General features: G+C 56.5%; 1 protein-coding gene and 1 non-coding gene across 3 annotated transcripts in view; both read left to right on the top strand.

Annotated features, from left to right (window-relative positions):
* The window catches only part of BLACAT1 (BLACAT1 overlapping LEMD1 locus), a 35,762-nt gene extending 20,501 nt beyond the window's left edge, over positions 1–15,261 (top strand). The window contains exons 2-4 of one of the 2 annotated variants that reach the window (XR_012584386.1): positions 7,494–7,697; positions 8,004–8,318; positions 12,968–15,261. Coding sequence is in view for 1 of the 2 variants with exons in the window: in XM_074564548.1 (XP_074420649.1) it covers positions 7,534–7,635 (102 nt within the window). In the remaining variant the exon portion in view is untranslated. Of the gene's footprint in view, positions 1–7,493; positions 7,698–8,003; positions 8,319–12,741 lie in introns of both variants that reach the window. The other variant, XM_074564548.1, reaches the window with a different exon arrangement.
* Positions 15,262–16,402: 1,141 nt separating this feature from the next.
* TRNAW-CCA (transfer RNA tryptophan (anticodon CCA)) lies at positions 16,403–16,474 on the top strand. Its single transcript has one exon. It is a non-coding gene; the product is annotated as a tRNA-Trp (tRNA).
* Positions 16,475–17,943: the final 1,469 nt, after the last annotated feature.

Raw genomic sequence — 17,943 nt, 5'->3', positions numbered from 1 at the left:
CACACGGTTCAAAGCATCCCCACCTGCAGCCCCGCAGAACAAAAGCATCAGGCGGGGAACCAAGGACATTTCCAAGGGCTGCGGCCATTGCCTTGACCCGGCACCGAAGCAGCTGCAGGTGATGGCAGGAGCCCTTTCTGCTGCTATCGGCTCTCCCAAGCAGGGGCTTGCAGGGTGTTGAGAAAAGCCCAAGGGCCCTCAGCCCCATCTCCCTACCACGCCATGCCCCTTCCAGGAATGCTGTGGACCCAGCAGGTTGTGCAGGACCTGGAGCAACCCAGGTTGTGCCAGGCAGGACCCGTCCCTGCAGCGCCCATGAGTCCTGGTGCCACTGGGACGTTGGAGGGGAGGCGGCGGTGGGGAGCACGTGAGAAGGACAGGTTTAATTGTACAGAGGGACTTGGCAAATTGGCACTTTTTAAATGAGCAAAGGCAATGTCTGTGAGCATGGCAGCCTGGCAGAGCTGGGCTGGATGGGGTGAGAGACGAGGGCTCTGCTGCACACCCCATCACCGCAGGGCACATCACTGCAGACCCCACTACCACAGACCCCCATCACCACAGACCCCACCATCACAGACCCCATCACCGCAGAGCCCACCGCTGCAGAGCCCACCACCACAGACCCCCATCACCACAGACCCCACCATCATAGACCCCACCACCACAGACCCCCATCACCACAGATCCCACCACCGCAGACCCCACCACCTCCGTCGGCACCCGAACAATGTCAGGGGATTACAAACCACCCTCCCCAAGCAGGAAACGAGCAATTTCTCTGTTCTTTTTTTTTCTCACTTCCTGAGCTTTGAGTCATTAGGTGTCAGGCTTTCAAGTTTATTTCACCAGCCTGGAATGCATCTTTAAAAATAATAGTCATTGAAAAAAAAAAGAGAAAGCTGAGATTCAGCTGTAATCCCATGACTCAAGGAGGTGTGGAGGAAGAAAATCATGAAATCCTGTGAGTTCCAACAATGAAAGCATGAGAGCTGGCAAGGCTGTGGCACATAAATCATCAAAACTAAACACCATCAGTCAAAATGAGAGGAATTAAGCCAATCTCACCAGGCTGTTTTAATTATTTTTTAATGAGGATTTGCTCATTCAGAAAATTCACCCATGACAATGGTCGCCCCGAGCCATTCACACTGAGCAGGGCCCGTCCCTGCGGCGGACACGCATGGCCTGGCCCCGCTGCTCCCACCCCGGGGATGGGGAGCTCGGATCCAGGGTGCCATGAACCGCCGAGCAGGAGAGAGCAGGGCAAATTAACCAAAAATACACGAGGGGGCCCGTTTTTTTGCCATTCGCTTTGTTGCAACCCACGGTGTTGTGTCGGGGGAGCAATGAGCAAAATCCTCTCTGGATGGTTGCAGTGGGTTAGTGGATGCTGTGCCGCGGCAGCTCCCCGAGGCGGGCATGGCCCCGAGCCCCCCGGCAAAGCCCCCGGCATCGCTGCAAGCACCGGGGGGGAAAACTATGGGGGAGCAGGGATGCTGGTGCTGGGGATGACCCCATCCCTGAGAGGCAACTGCCCCTTGGCGAGAGACCACGGAGGGATGCAAACACCCGCGCTGGAGCGGCAGCAGCCCCCATTAATATTTCGGTGGCCGTTGGGCAAAGCGGCTCAGAGCAGGATTATTGGCAGCCTGTCTGCGCTGTGCCGGCGAGATACTCCACCCCTGAGACTTGCTCTCACTACCCTTTACGCTATTGATTTTTCTTTTAGCAAGGCAGGCATTAAGCAGGGAAGAAACGGAGGCAGCACGACCAACTGTGTTTCTGCGGTGCTGTGTCCAGGAGCAGCTGGGACGGGAGGAAACCGAGCGGGCGCCTCGGTTGGGGTGGCTAGTGGTCAGGAGCCAGGGCTGGTGACTTTCTGCCATATCTCTTTCTTTCTTGCCCTTGTTTGTCCAGCTCCACGTACCCCCTGGCAATGCGCAAGGGCTTTAGCAGTGAGATTTGACCGGTGGCTTTCAGTCTGTTTGCTCCTCAGGGCCTGCGGGCGGTCGGGGGGGGGGGGAGACGCGCACGGGACAAGTGTTTCACTGAGAGCCCTGCTGTGCAGAAGGCATTGGCAGGGACCCCTGGAAAAGATCCATCGCGGAGAGGAGATGCTGCCAGCACCAGGTGAGCTCTCAGCCTGTCTGGCATCCAGCTCCCAGCAGCAGCTCCTGTCACCTTTCAATTAGCGCAGCCTCTGCCCGCAGCCCCGATTACTGCCCGTCGCCGGGGCCGGGCAAAGCAAAAACCCTCGGCTGCCGTGCTTATAAAACATTCACAGCATTAAACAAAACAGTAGATGAGGTTGGCGTTTTCAAAGCATCTTAGAGAACTCGGGCACGCACCTATTTTTAAAAAGGCAGTGACTGAAATCCCATCCCTGGTCCAGACAACTGAGCGCGAAGGAGAGCCGCTGCAAAGGCACCCCTGGGGAGCTCCGTCTCCAAAAGCACCGGGAAAAGGAAGATGCTGGAGCAGTCAGACCCCTCCAGCACTCCCTGGTCCTTCCCGGGAGCGAATGTGCAGAGCAGGACAAGCCACTAATTACAGATAATAACTGCCATTTATGAATGAGGCATCCACCGTCCCAGGCTTCCTCTGGGAGCTGGGTGTGGAGTTCCCGTATCCCCAGGCTGCCGGAGGGTGAGGCACAGGCTTGTCCTGCGCTGCCCTGCAGGGAGGGGAAATGGCAGCCGCATGCCCCGACACAGCCCCCACGGAGCCGTGTCGGCCCCTGGACATCCCTGGTGGCAGCAGCCATCATTTTGGCTTCCAGGGATGTTAGGGAGACCCGGCTTGGGCACGGGGCACCAGCTCCCAAATACCACCGGGGCGAGCGGGGATTCCATCCCACATCCCAGCGCTCGGGCTGGGGTCGCGGCCCGCTGCTGCCCGCGCAACGCTCAGCGTGGGGTTTGCCCCCGTGCAGCGATGATGGTACACGGGAAGAGCTTCCTGCCAGGTCCTCAGCCCCACGGATGCTGGTCCCAGGAGGGAACTCGGGGAGAGAGTGCCAATTATTAATATTTTAATTACAGCCAGATGACAATGAACTGAAAAGTTGGGGTTTTTAATCAAAGCTGTGACAGGACCCAGCCCTGACGGGACACAGTGGGATGCTCGGCACCTCGCTGGTGGCCCCTGGGAGGGTTGGTGCAGGCACGGGGCTGCGGGAATGGGATCTCCTATGGAGGGGACGATGCTCAGCGGGAACCCAGGGAGGTTTTAAAGCTCAGCCCTCACGCAGGATGCCCACAGCGGGACCAGGGCATTAAAAATCACGCTGCAGACCACATCTCCACCAGGCAGACCTGAAGGGCTTCCCCGGGGTTTGATCCGTGCCTGGCTACGTGATACTATCTGTGGGTATTTACCTGCCCTTCCCATCAGAGAGTTCAGTTCCTCGAGTGCTGATCCCCCACGAAATCCAGGTCACTTGGCTGCGGCAGCACTTTTGAGAAAACCTGACCCCGGTTAGCCGGCCGAGAGCTGGAGGAGGTCTGCACGGACAATTCACCACCAAGACATAAAGAGACAAATCCGGGACTTGCCGGGAATTATTTATTCAGCTCTGCTCTCGGTGGGGAATTACGGATGCGCCGGTTGTGCCACAGAGCACCTTCCTCCTCCCGTCTGCTTGGAAATGGGTTATTTAGTAACTGGTGAGGCCACCGGTGCTGAGTCAGCCCACAGCTAATGAACACCCTGGCTGCCCATTTGAAATTTATTGCACCTATTAATTACAACCATTAGCTGCAGCCAGTGAAATTTTTATAATGAGGACCCTTGCGACTTTGCCTTCCTAGCAGCAAATTAACTGTGTGGGGGGAAGAATCAATGGGATCAGCATACTTTACAGAAGCGATGTTTTAATTAGCGATTCTCTGCAAACATGCCAAGCAACAGCTTCTCCGTTCATTATCTCTCCTTAAAGGGATGGTGCTTCTTTTCAGGTTAGTTTTTATCCTGGTCTCGTCTCCTCTGTTGTTGGGTTTCTCATGCGCTGCTGCTCATTATAGAAACGGCTTTGAAGCTGGTTTTATCTTAGGTCTGGTTGTAAGCAGTGAGATGTCCAAGGTTTGTGGGAGGGGGGGGAAAAAAAAAAGCATCTCTAGGAAATAATGGTTTTGGAAACTTGGCTGAAAAATAGCTAAATTGGATGGATCCTGTGGCTGTGAGGAGGAGGAGGGGGATAAGGAGTGTGGGAAAGGTGTTGTGTCCCCTCAGCGAGCCCTGGGGATGTGGGACCTGCATCTCTGATGCTTCAAAAAGAAAGGACCGAAAGTTCCAGGCAAGGATCCCTCCGTGCAGGGAGCTGCCGTGCTGCAGAAGTGAGTCTCCACGAGTCCCACTGCGGCCCCGGGTGCTTCTCGGGGGACTTTTCTGAGGGTGGCTGCTCAGCAGATTTTAGAAAACCAGGCTTGTGATCCCCAAACCATCAGTCACTCCTGCAAAGCTTGGCTGTAGAGGTGGACGGACTAGCTACCATGAAAGGCAAACAAAATTAAATTTCTGGGAGCTTTCCTACATTTCATTACAAATGATTTAATTCCAGTCGGTTCGCTGCAAAAATACGGGACCAATTTCCATTGCAAATGATCCCATTTCCCAGGAAAAAAAAAAAAACAAACCCAAAAAACAAACCCCGACACGCTGGCGGCAAAAGGCAGCTTTGAAATTCAGGGTTTTAAAATGCAAAACTGAATGTTGTTTTTTCCAACCAAGTAGCTAAAAGTTAATTTAACGGCGTTGCTCAGAAAGAGTAAAGCTGGGGCAGAGTAAGAAAACCAGATGAAGCCAGAGCTCCTGGTGCCTCAGCATCCCTTCCCCGGGTCCGGTGGCCACTGGTGTCACCTGGTAGCCCCAGCCTGTGCCTGCAGCAAGGCTGTGCTGAGCCCTGCCTGCGCCTTGCCTGCGCCCTGCCTGCACCTCCCTTCCCGAAGCTGGCCCGTTCCAGCTGCCCAGCAAAGCCCAGGGAAACGGGTAATTGCTGGGCTAAGGAATAGACTCCGTCCAGCTGGTTCAGAAAGACATTTTTTAGGGCTCAGGGAAAGTGACATTATTAAAGTGAGCATGCTGATTTCAGACAGCTCCCAATTCATCACTGTGACAGTGACAAACACGGCCTGGGGTTATGCAGTTGACTAAAGAGAATTCTCTAGCTTTACATTTTTAATGCTCCTCGCATTTTCTCTGCTGCAGTGGAGTTTTATCCAAAGGATCTTCTCCCTTGAATAGAAAGGGCAGCGCGGGTCTGTGAAGCATGCCCAGCCCTTGCAAATCAGGCAGGGCTTCTGTCATCACTGCCCAAGCCAGTTCATTTATTTTTTAATTATTCCTTGCTCCTTCAGGATCCTTTTTCTACCTTTTCAAGAAGAACAGGAGCGTCAGCCTCAGCTGGGCTGCCTCTATTCTCCGGGGCTCATTCATCATTGTCTGCTGCCTGAATGGGAGGCAGAGGGTCAGCCTGAAAAGCCTCCGCGTTACAAGCTCCTCTAAATATATCAATAGCTCCCTAATGGACGCTGGGGTCCCAGCCGGACCGCCCAGGCTCTCGGGGCGGCTTTGTGTCTGCAAGGGGGGGACGGATGGGCCGGGGACGCGGGGTGGCACGGGGCAGCGGGGACGGGCACCTGCGGGGACGGAGGGCTGCTCAGCTCAGGCTGCCTGGGAGGTCTGGAGCGGCGTTTGCCTGGTTAATAGGGAGAGCGTTAATCAGCGGGGATGGCGCTGGGTGGGAGCCCTGCACAGGCGAGGAAGGTGTTTGCCGTGGGACATGGTTTGGTGGTGGGCTTGGCAGTGCTGGGCTAATGGGTGGACTTGATCTTAAAGGTCTTTTCCAACCTATGAGGATTCTATAATTCTACATATCGGGGTTTGGCAGTGCCGGATGAGACCCAGCGTGCCAAACCGGGGTCCTGGCTCCCAGAGGTTTCTTCTCCCTCCCCGTTGTCCCCTCCCCGACAGAGCTGTGCGGAGCCGGGAGGGCGCAGGGGAGGTGAGCAGCCCCCCACCCCAGCAGGCTGGCCCCCACGCAGCCCCTCCGCACCAGCCCTTCCCTCCAAAATCTCATTCTCCGGCTGGTAACAAAAAGCAGCAGCACAAAGAGAGACGCGGAGACCTGCCGCTATGCTGAGAAGCCATTCAGAATGGGAGACTCATTAAAGAGCCTGTTGTCATTATTTGTGAGCTCCAGAGGTAGCCTTATTTAATTTGGGAGCTACTAGACAGGTACCCAGATGGCTGGGGAGGGGGGGCTGCGGCAGAAGTGAATTAAATGGGATGGTTCTCGCTGCTGCCGGTCGCTTTGTGCTGCAGCTGGGCCCCTTGGAAAGGGGGAAAGCAGAAAGGCAGGGATGCGGCATCACCCCCCTGCAGCATCACCGCTGGGGAAGAGAAATGGGGGTCCATGGGCCCCACCTGCTTTGGCTTTTTTCCCTGGGGTTAATTTTCTCCCAGCTGCCCCTGCTGTGAATTAGGGCTGCTCCAAACTCTGCCAGGGTTGCTGGCTGCAGGCAGCGGGCTGGGGGTTCTCAGCAGTGCCCGCCTGTTGGGGGGTGTCACTCTTTGCTCCCTACTGTCAGTTGTGAGCCTCAGGAGGTGACAGTGCCTCATACACTGGGGTTTGCTCTTAGTCCTTGGACAGCTTGAGCATTGTGCCCATTTCACAGATGGGTAAACTGAGGCCTTGGGATGGTCCCTGTCTGCACTGGTGCTGACAGGGAACAGATGCCGAGTCAAGGCTCTGCAGGGGGCCCTGGGCAGTGGGTGCTGTGGTCCCTCTGGTCCCTGCATGGCTGCAGGAGGGACAGTTGTTGTGGTGATGTTGTGGCTTGCTGGGCAGCGTGGTGCTGCGCGGGCTGGGCATGGCTCCCTCTGAGCACCAGCACCGCCTCTTCTGGGGCAAGATCAGAGCTGGTCATCTGCAAATTGCACAAAAGCTAAAAATTAAAGTAGGGAGAAAATGAAGGTTTCGCTTCAGATAGTATTTCTGCGAGTATCTGTTATTTATTTTTTTTTAAAAAAGCAGCCTTTCATTTGCATAATTACATTTTGCAGCTGTTGGGCCATAATGTGGGCTGTGCTTTGGGGCATTATTTTATCCATTGGAAAGGGACACAAAGGGAGTGAACTCCACTCTCAGCTGCGCCTCATTGTGCCGTAACCGCTGGTGCTGCCTCTGCTCCCAGGGCACCTCACCTCCCCGGCCGCGTCAGGCGCGGCAAGCTGTCCCCCGTCTGTCCCGATTGTTCCCTGCTTTTGAGGAGAGGGGCTTGGGGAGGGGGGAATTTTAATCTCCTTGTCTTTCGCTGGGTGGGGAATTTGGGAGTCCGTGGCTGGGGGGGCTCGGATGCGGGGAAGGAGGGGGAAGGGAGATGTTCCAGTTTTGTGATTTTGGGGGATCTGTCCTACGCCCTCCGTCCTGCCCGTGCATCCCCCGTGCACCCACAGAACCCGCCCTGACTCCTCTCTCTGTCCCCATCCAGGTCCCCCAGGGGTGCTCCCAAGCCTCTCCTGCTCCAGGTGATGCCCCAGTTCACCTTCGCTTGCTTCTGCGGGCTCCATGGCTTCTGCAAGATGAAGAGGAAGAAAGAAGAGTCCAGCGCGGAGCAGGAGACGGCAGTGTGAGGAGCAGACTCATGTGTGCGTCGCGCCAAGCCGTGCCTCGGGACCCCATCCCCTTCCCCTCGGTATGCCGGGACTGCCAGGGGGGACATTTGCTGCCTCTTTTCTTCTCACCTTTCCAAGGACCAGCTCTCCCCGGAGCATCACCCTCTGCCTGCGCTGTCCCGGGGTGTCTCAGGGTGCTGGGGGGCTGCTCGGCCGAGCTGACGTGCCTGGGATGGGGCAGGGGAAGATGGCCCCCGGGGCCGAGCAATGGTTTTGCTCATCGATAGCAGCAACGGGCTGGGGAGAGCACGGGGGGAGCTGGTTAATCTGCTCTAACACGCTTACGCTGCAGCTTCTCTCATTTTCTCTCCCCTCCCTCTTTCCAGATCCTTGTGTGGCCAGGGGAGAGCCGAAGCGCAGGAATGACCTTGCCGAGAGGCAGAAGCAGATGCTGTGGACGTTATCCAGGTGCTGCAGCAATTCTGCCCGGACGCCCAGCCCGGCCAGGCACTGAGCATCGGGACCTGAGCAGCCGCTGTCGGAGGGACCCTGCATCCCAGCGGGGTAGAGAATTCCCTCCAGAGTGAGCCGACCTGCCCTTGCTCCAACAAATCTCAACAGACCTGGAGGGGTTTTCAAAAGCCAGGGCCAGACCTTGTCCCTACTGGAGTCGTAGAGCCGGAGAGGCTGGCCCCTGGCTGGTAAGTTGTCCTGCTGCTGCAGAATTGGCTGAACCTACAAACCAACTTGGTTTTGGGGTTGTTTGTTTTTTTTTAAAGTCTGTCTCAAGGAAATGTCTGTGACTCCAAGAAGCCGTTCTCCGTGCCTCTGGTCCTGCGGTGCAGCGCACCAGAGCGTTTTGGAGACACCAGACTCACCGTCCCTGCTCGGATGCTGCTCCCAGTGTGACCAGTGCGAACCGAGAGCTCCTGCACCACGGGTCGGGGGGACACCTCGGTGTGTGACCCCCACCCCCTGCACGCCTGAGCCATGAGGCGCAGCGGGAGGTTGTTCTTGTTTGGCAAACGGGCCAAAATCCCTGAGCTTTGGGCACCTGAGATTCACTCCAGGGACATTTCTAGCACAAACGTGTCCTCCGGAGCAGAACTCCTTATATTCTTCCATACTGCGCTTCCCTTCTCCATATGGAGACCCCCTGAGCCTGGAGGGATCTAACCCAGGGTTAGTCCTGCTCCTGCCACCATCTTCTCCTGTGGTGGTTGAGCATCCTACTTGCGCCGCGTGGCTGTCCCCACGGTCCCCTTCTCTCCCCCACCCTGTCTGCGCATCCTTCCCACCCACCGCTGAAGCCATACGGGAGCTCCCTGCGTGCGGAGCCTTCCCGGAGGGTCTCGGGCAGACAGCCCCCCTCAGATACCCTCCCAACAGCCCCAGGCTCTGTGCGCTGATGTCAGGGAGCCAGGGTCCCCCCAGGGGTTTGGGGCGGGGGGTGTCTCGGTGCCCAGTTCCTGCATTCCAGATCTCATTTCAGACACCAGCAGCCGCAATGGTCCCAGTGCTCCCGTTTGCAAGAGGTGCTGGGGAGCAGCAGGGACAGCCCCTAGGAACGGGTAAATGCTCGGGGGCAGCCATGCCCGCTGCCCATCGGCGGGGGGGGGGGTATTGCCTTGAGCAGATTGACACCCCCAAGGAGCCCCCCCCTGCAGGGGACGAGCGTGCTCAGAGAACAAATCCTCCCCCCGCAATTAACTGGCTCGACCTTTCCAGGGTTTGCCCAGTGCTCCCAGACCGGATTCGCGCTCGGCAAACAGAGCTGTATGCGTCACTGACAGCTCCCCTTCGGAGGAGATTTGTTGGCTCAGCCAACATCCCCAACCAACATGGCTATTATTTTATTTTCTTATCTAAAGGATTTAGCACAAAAACCTGAGCCTGGCCAGGAGCACCAGTAACACGAGGTAGAGCTGAGGAGCTTTAAATCCTCTCCGCTGGGTGCCCGTTGTCCGGGTTGTGGTGGGAAACATCGGACTGGTGTGGGATGTGCTGCTTGGGGGTAGCTCGGAGGTGGCTGCCGGGACTGGGCACGGGGGCACAGGCTGCGTGTGGTCTCCGTGTGCCAGACCCTGGGGTCGGGAGGCTCACGGCGCTTTGCTTTTTCCCCTCTTTGAGCCTGAGCGATGTGAGCTGTTGGGATCCAGCGCTGCAGCCCCCGTGCAGGGCATTCCCAGCTGGGCTCCATGTTTTGGCTTGGGAGAGGTGGCACGTGAGGTGCCTGGTGAGGGGCTGGCCAGGAGAGCGATCCGGCTTCCCTGTCATTTGTCACCATCGAGCTCAGCAGATTTCAGGCTGGCGCACACAGATCGATGGAAAACACCGTGCTTAGTGCCGGCTGCAATGTCTCCTCCGGGGCTGCATCAGCCTTTTATTCAGGCAGCGCACGGGGAGAGTTGCCAAGGCACCAAGGGGGGCTGAGGTTAATGCTGATGCACCCACGTTTTGGCTTGGTTGATGGTGCCCCATTCCTGGGGGGGCACAAGCTGGGTCCCTGCTAGTGACGATGGGAGCGGGCATCACCCTCGTGAGCACAGCGCGGAGAGCTGGGGCTGGCGCACGCTCCAGGGAGACCATCAAAAGCAGAGGTTTGGGGAAAATCATGGGCAGCTTTGCTCAGTCAGGCTTTGCAGAAGCTAAATTATTACTGTGGGGTTGAGGGGCGGCTTGGCCCAGTTCATTACTGCGTAACCTCCGCTGCTAAACCTCTTGGATTACAGATCCATCACGGTTTGGCAGTGAAAGATGTGCAGCTGACGGCCGCCCCGAGGTTTTCGTGTCTAGGTGGAGGCTCGGCATTGTGCTGGGAGCAGCCCTGGAGATGGGGCTGGTGTGTGATGGGATGGTGCTTGAGGGGCTCCCGGTTGTGGTAGGGATCTCCCAGGCTGGTCTGGGATGAGCTGGGAGCTCCGGGATGGGCTGGAAGCTCTGCTGGAAACACACCGTGCTCACGTTGTGCGTGCTGTGCGTACGTGGTACATGATGCACGCGCAGGGCACACGCTACGCACATGGTGTACACGGTGCACACGCGATGCACACGCTATGCAGGCACCGCACACGCGGCTCTGTGCCTGTTCAGGTTTTCCCTGTGTCTCGAATATCCCCATTTCCAGCAAGGGGTTCCCAGTGCAGGTGTGTAATGAATGTTGCACGTACAATGGAGACAGGCAGCCGCTCACCCGCACCCGTCATATCTGCATCTGAAAACACAATAAACGAACCAAGTGCAGTACGAATGTTAAAGCGCTCGAGCTACAGTTATTTTAAAAGAGAACTTCCCACCTCCCTGGATGGATGTAGCTCTCAAAGCAACAATATGTTTTCCACCATGGCTCCGAGCAAAATGGTTTGCTCCTGGATTGACCCCTATTGTGTTCATAAATGGCTTGTGGTGCTTTTTGATTCCCCCGTCATAATGACTTGACCTCCAGATTTATGGCTGAAGGTCCTTTCATCTCCACATTGTTTCCCACCAGACTCCAGCCTGCTGCTTTGCTGTAGCGAACCTGCCCAGAGCCCAGCCCCGCGCCCCTCCGAGCCCCCCAGCCGGCTCCCACTGACAAAGCTGCGGTGGGCAAAAGCAAACGGGTTTGGGGTTTTCTCTCTCTCTTTCTCTCTCTCTTTCTCTCTCTCTTTCTCTCTCTCTTTCTCTCTCTCTTTCTCTCTCTATCTTTCTTTCTCTCTTTCTCTCTCCCTTCCTCCCTCCCTTCCTCCCTCCCTTCCTCCCTCTCTCTTTCTCTCTCTCTTTCTTTCCAGTGGCAGCATTTTAATAGGGCAGCGTATGCTCCGGAGACCGCGAAGGCTGGGAAGTTGACAGCTCTTGTCACAGTACAAACACTCTCTCCCTGTCTCTCTTCCTCTCTCCCCCACGTTTGCACAACCCCCGGCACTTTTAAACTAGGAGTTTGCTCATTGTTCAGGGTTTCCTTCTGCCCTCCCAAGTCTTGCCCTCCCACCCTGCCTTTGACTCTCCCACCCCGCTTTCGCTTCTCCACTCCAGGAGCAATTGGACCTGAGCGGTGCTATAGTAGATAAATCTTACTAACGTCGGTGGCAATGAGCTATAAGCTGGAGTTGTCCGTCCAGTGGTTTCCAAGTGCTTTTCCAAGGCTCTCTGGGGAGAGGAAGGGAGGTGCAGGGACCCCCCCACTGCTGAGCAGGGAGCCTGAAGCTGAGGATTTGAAACCGCCCCGTGTCCTGGCTAATCAGGAGCATCCTTGGGCTAAAGGGTGCAGTAGAAGCGCGTGAAATGTAAGTTGTCCTCTCCGTGGCAGTGCTGGCTCAGCATACAGCCAGGCTCTCTGCAACCCCCCCCCACCACTACAACACCGTGGGCTCCCAGGGTTTATGGAGGAAGCCTCCACCTCCGTCCCTCCTCAGGAAGAGGAGAGCCGCACTCCTGAAAGATGCATTTGTTCCCCCCAGCAATAATCCTTCTTTAATCCTGTTACACGAAGGAAAGCATCCAACTTCCCTCGAAGCGGATGGTGGGATGCCCCGAGGAGGGTGGCCCCTCTCACCGTGGGCTGCCCTGGCCACATCCCAGCTGGGCTTTGGGGGGGGTGGATGTCCCATGGCTCGGTCCCTTCCCGGGCGCCCCAAGCTTTTCCTCCAGTCGCCAAAGGGCTAGAGTGAAGCTGGCAGCAGCCAGCAACACCCGTGCCCCAGCCCTGGGGAGGGAGAAGTAACACCGTCAGAAAAAAGGAGCCGCCTGTACCAAGGGTGATGCTGGAGTGTCGGGAAAAATCAGTTTTAATGATCAAAATAAGCAGAGCATCGCCTCAGGCTCACTTCCAAGACAGGCAGTGTAGCCCCTTTGTAAATATTGGCTTACTTGGGAGCGAGGGAGCCTACAGATGTTTATTTGCATGACAATAGCCGGGTTGGGGACCAAAACGTGTGTGCGCGAGGGGCGCAGGGCGCAGCCCCCCTGGCAGAGGGGCTGGTGAGGGAGGTGGTCCGGCTCCTGCCAGGGGAGCTCGCGCCGCGCTGGCTGGAGATGAAGAAATGTTTGTGCAGTGAGCTGGAAGGGTACGTGCACAAATCGTAGCAGGCAAGCCAAGAAAAAAGCTGCAGCTTGAACTCTCGTTCCTGTAACATGTTCTTAAAGGTTTTGCCGGAGATGTGGAAAAGGACCAGGGAATAACCCAGGCGATCCCGAGGCAGATGCTCTGCAGCAGGACGGACGGCTTCCACCCAAGTGCCCCGCGAGCATCGGCTTGACGTAGTGCATTGGATTTAAGACAAGTGCTGTGTTTGCTACAGGCAGGGTGATTTCTGCATCCCGGGTGATAACCAAGAGAAAAAAAACAAAGCTTTTTTTTTTTTTTCCCCAGCAATCACCTGGTCGAAGCTGCCCTTTCTCCCTCGCGCGGGCAAGATTTTTTCCCAGCTGCTCGACGTGTCCGTGCTGCCCCGCTGCCCCCCTGCTCGCGAGCGCGGGGGGATTGCGCAGGGAAATACCGCGGGCAGCCTGATAAAATCCGCAGGGTCACGGTCCGGCTCCATCCTCCCAGCCCGCGCCCGCTCGCCTCCCCGCGCCTCTGCCTTCCCACACTTCAAAAAAAACAACCGGTCTTTGTGGCTGTGCCGAAACACCGCGTTTTTCAGAAGGTTACTGCGAGGACAGAGTGCAGGCAGCCGCAGGCAGCTCCAGGTGGGCAGAGGGAAGCTCACGTTGCTTTGGGAAAATGCTGACCTTGTTCTGTTCCTATTTTTGCACATCAGCACAGCCTCCCGAATTCAGGGTTTGCAGCCCCGGTGCTGTCCTTGGCGGGGACCTTCGGGTTTATCTTTGGGCCAAAAAAACCCAGAAAGCTGGTGAAACGCAAAGCATATTTCTTGAATGTAACTTTATTTTTGCACAGTCGCCCTGTAACACGTGGTGACCACACGAGTGATGCGCTCGTGGACTTCAACCACTGGGGATTAATCACTGCCCTGGAGTTTATTACAAGTGTAAAGATACGGGTCAAATTTGCCCTTTGCTTTATGCTGGTGTAACTCCCGAGAGACAGTCTGTATACTGAGGTGTCTACAAAAATGTTAACTTTACAGAGACGAGCTTGGACTGGATCCCAACACTCAGATTTCTCCTAAATGTGTCTCCGACCCATCCCTAGGCAAAAGCACGTACACAACGAGCACAAGGAGGCGAAGACGGGCTTCCAGCAGGCACACGCTGAGGAAGCCCTGAGTCAACAAAGCCCTGCTTAAATTTAAGTGTTTGCTTTGGGATTTCGCTCGATCCAATAAATTTGCCTAATTCCCCCCTAATAAACCTGTATCGATCCCTGCAGAAGCGCACAACGACCAAGCCGAGGGAAAGGCACAGAACCGTCCTTGCAGCATCTCCCTAACGCTGCCTAACGAGGATCAAAGCATTAAAACCTCTTTTTATTGTCCTTTTCTTTTATCCCACTGTCTGGATTTCATCATGAAGGGACCTACCCAGACATGTTCCTCAGGAGTCTCCCAGCCCCAGTAGCCATAGAAACCAGCTATTTTTAGTCTGTTTTCCTGATGCCAGTAAATGACTTTTCTCTACTTTGGAGAGACAGCAGACCGGGTCAGCCTTGCGTGCTGGCGGATGGTAAATGAGCGTCTCCGGCAAGGCAGGCGTCCTCTCCCGTACTGTACTCGACGTTTGAGAAAATAAATGTGGCATTTGTAAATAAGTGCACATATCTACGCACAGAGCAGGTCACTTCCTATCGTGTTTCCTACGCTAGAGAAAAATCTTTATAAGAATTTTTAGAGTATGGATTTTATAGCTGTTTGGAGATCAGGGTTTTTTGGTATATGACAAGCTTCCTCCTTTTCTGAGCTGGTGCTTCAAAAGGCCCCGTAATAAAAATTACCAGCATTTGGAAATGTGATCAATGCGGGTCAGAGCACGGTGGTACTAAAAGCATAAATCAGCCCCACAACAATGCCTTTCATTCCCGGGATACCAGCGAGACTCGCAGCCAAGGGCTTTTGAAGTCAGATGGAAAACCACATTTGTCTGAGTAATTATCGGGCTACACGCTAATGAGAAACGCTGGCCGGGTAATTCAGCAGGAGGGAAGGGGGCTGGGGCAGAGCATCATATTCCTGGAGGGTTTTCTTGAAACACCCATCATCTCCCAGGACGTTGCCCCTTCCCGGGTGCCTGGCGGCAGGATCCGGCCCGTGGGGGCATTTCCCCAGCTGCTCCCTGCCCCCCCGGGGGGTGCAGGAACATACCCAGCCAGCGCCATGTCCGCGGGCAGCCCTGCGGGAAGGGCCCCGCAAACCGAGCGGGGATGATGGAGCCTCTTTCCTTTTAATGCCTGCCAGCTATCCGGGAGCTGTAAATACACACTGAGCCCAACGGCTTCTGCTGTAACGTATCTAGTTTACAAGATTGTACTATAAATTATAGATGCATATCATGACTGCGGTTTGCACTGAGAGACTCGCCTATTGATCTGTCTCCTGCTGGTTAATATTTGGGACGGCCATGGCCCGGCTCTCGGAAGCAGCATGCTGTTGCGGGTCATTTGTACGTCTCTCCATCTGCACTTGGAGCAAGCACTTTCCTGGCCCAGCTGTACGGGCACGCGGGGAAGCAGCTACGGCAGCTGCTGTAATAAACCGGCTTTATGATACCCCTCCGAGAGACAGGTTTTATTTCGCGCACGCTGCTTGCGGCCCTGAGCCACGATGGGAGCAGGCGGGGAGGTGGGTTTGGTGGGACCATGGGAGAAGATGGGCAGAGGTGGGGGGAGATGGACCCCCGCCAACCCCGCTCTCTTCCCACCAAGCCCTGAGTGCAGCTGGAGAGTCGCCCTGCAGAGTCACTCATTTTCATGTGCACAGTGCAGTGCAAAGCAGAAGCTGCAGTAAAATCCAGGGTCCAGAGGAGGCCACGGAAATTCTGGGAGGGCTGGAGCCCCTCTGCTGTGAAGACAGGCTGAGAGAGTAGAGATCGTTCAGCCTGGAGAAGAGAAGGCTCTGGGGAGGGACTCTGGATCAGGGAGGGGAGCCGTGTGACAAGCGGGAGCGGTTTTACACTGAAAGAGGGGAGATTTAGATGAGATCTGAGGAAGAAATTGTTTGCTGTGAGGGCGGTGAGCCCCTGGCCCAGGTTGCCCAGAGAAGCTGTGGCTGCCCCATCCCTGGAGGGGTTCAAGGCCAGGTTGGCCGGGGCTTGGAGCAACCTGGGCTGGTGGGAGGTGTCCCTGCCCAGGGCAGGGGGTGGCACTGGGTGGCCTTTAAGGTCCCTTACAACATAAGCCATTCTGAGGACAGCCGCCTGACCCAACTCAGCGCATGCAACGGGGCTCCCTCTCCTGGGGCTGGTCCCTTTAAATCTGGGGGTGCCGGGGCCGGGACAGACCAGAGGCGGCGGGGAATGGGGGGAACCGCCCGGGGCGCCGGGGGGCGGAGCGCAGGTGGGCTGGGCCAGAGGGCGCGGATCAACCCCTCCCCGGGCGGTGGTACAGCCCACCGGGGGGCGTGGCGGGCCGAGGCGGGCGGGCAGCTTGAAAGCCGTTGGGCGGCCTGGTGTGAGGGGCTGCGGCTGCTCCACCGCTACCGGGAGCGGCCCGGGGGAGCCCCGCGGCGGCTCCCATTCGGGCGGGAGGGCTCGGGGCGGCGGCGAGATTCCTGTTCGAGCGGGGGGCGGCGGCGGCGGGTCCCGGGGCAGCGGAGGGGCGCAAAGGCCTGGGCGGAGGGGGCCTGTGGGGACGCGCATGCGCGGGGCGGTGCTCAGGCTCTTGCAGGCAGTCCGAGGCTGTTTATAGCGGGACCTCGTGGCGCAACGGTAGCGCGTCTGACTCCAGATCAGAAGGCTGCGTGTTCGAATCACGTCGGGGTCATGGCTCCCTTCGGGGTTTATTTTTATAGCGAGCGGGACCAGGCTTGGGGTCCCCGGGGACAGCGGGGCAGGCACCAATGGGGCGGTGGAGTGAGAGGGCCGGGCAGTGAGAGCAGAGTTACAGTGGTGTCCCCTCAGCTCTAATTTTTGTTCTGGGTGGACGACCCTGGTGCCCACGACATCTGGGGTGCTGCAGCCTAGCAGAGGGGCCTGGCAGACCCAAAATTAACAACACTTAAATTAACCTGGACCATGCATCAGTCTGGATCAGGGGCTGACCTGCAGGAAAACAGCTCTGCGGAGAGAGACCTGGGAGTCCTGGTAGACAAGTTGCCCATGAGCCAGCAACGTGGCCAGTGGTCTCCTGGGGTGCGTTATGAAGAGTTGACAGTGGGTTGAGGGAGGTCATCCTACCCCTCTGCTCTGCCCTGGTGAGGCCATGTCTGTGTCCAGTTCCGGGCTCCCCAGTTCAAGAAAGACAAGGAACTACTGGAGAGAGTCCAGCAGAGGCTACAAAGGGGATCTCGTCAATGCTGATCAATATCTAAAGGGCAGGTGTCAAGAGGATGGGGCCAGACTCTTCTTCAGTGGTGTCCAGTGACAGGACAAGGGGCAATGGACACAAGCTGGACAGGGGAAAAACTTGTTACTGTAAGGGTGGCAGAGCCCTGGCACAGGCTGCCCAGAGAGGTGGGGGAGTCTCCTCCTCTGGAGATATTCAAACCTGCCTGGATGCAGGTCCTGTGCCACCTGCTCTGGGCGAACCTGCTTCGGCAGGGCTTGGACTGGATGATCTCCAGAGGTTCCCGTCTAACCCCCACCATCCTGTGATTCTGTGCAACATGGGTGCGCTTGGCCCTGCTTAAACTAAGTGGGTGCTCCAGCCGGAGTGGGAGAGGGACGGGGAGCACTGGGAGGGGAATGTTCTGGAAGGTCAGGAGATGTGGTGGTGGCAGGGTCCCCCCATCCGCCAGCACCAAACTGAACGGCAGGATGGCGTCATCTGAATTGGCTGCAAACCAAAGGTGGCATCGAGCCTTGTCCCAGCCTTGCCGGTTGCTTTGCCAATTCAGGTAGCTTTAAAAGTGTGTCCTCTCTGTAAAAATGCAGTGAAGAGATTAGTGCTGTAAAGTAACTCCAGTTCCAGGGGGGGAAAACAGTGAAAATATCTAAGTTTTGCTGTTGGGGTGTAAGTGAAGAAAGTCTGGATGACAGAACTAATTCACTATGACTTTATTTTTTTTTTCCAACTACAGGAGCTACTGTCGAGGACAGTGTAGGAAAACAATTTTAGATGGAATAATAGTTCAAAGGTGGTAGAGTTCAACTGCTTTGCTACCATGGGAAGTACCCAATCTTTTCAATGTACCAATCCCACACAGATGTGACCTCAAAGTGCTTGGGAAACACGAGCGATATTGGGACCCAATGGGTGATGCTGGAGCACGGCGTGCGTGGGTGAGTAGTGAT

Source organism: Larus michahellis, chromosome 21 (genome assembly GCF_964199755.1).
Source record: "Larus michahellis chromosome 21, bLarMic1.1, whole genome shotgun sequence".
In the NCBI taxonomy this organism is placed as follows: domain Eukaryota; kingdom Metazoa; phylum Chordata; class Aves; order Charadriiformes; family Laridae; genus Larus; species Larus michahellis.
Note: the sequence above shows the minus strand (reverse complement) of the source record. Positions and strands in the feature narration are given on the sequence as shown.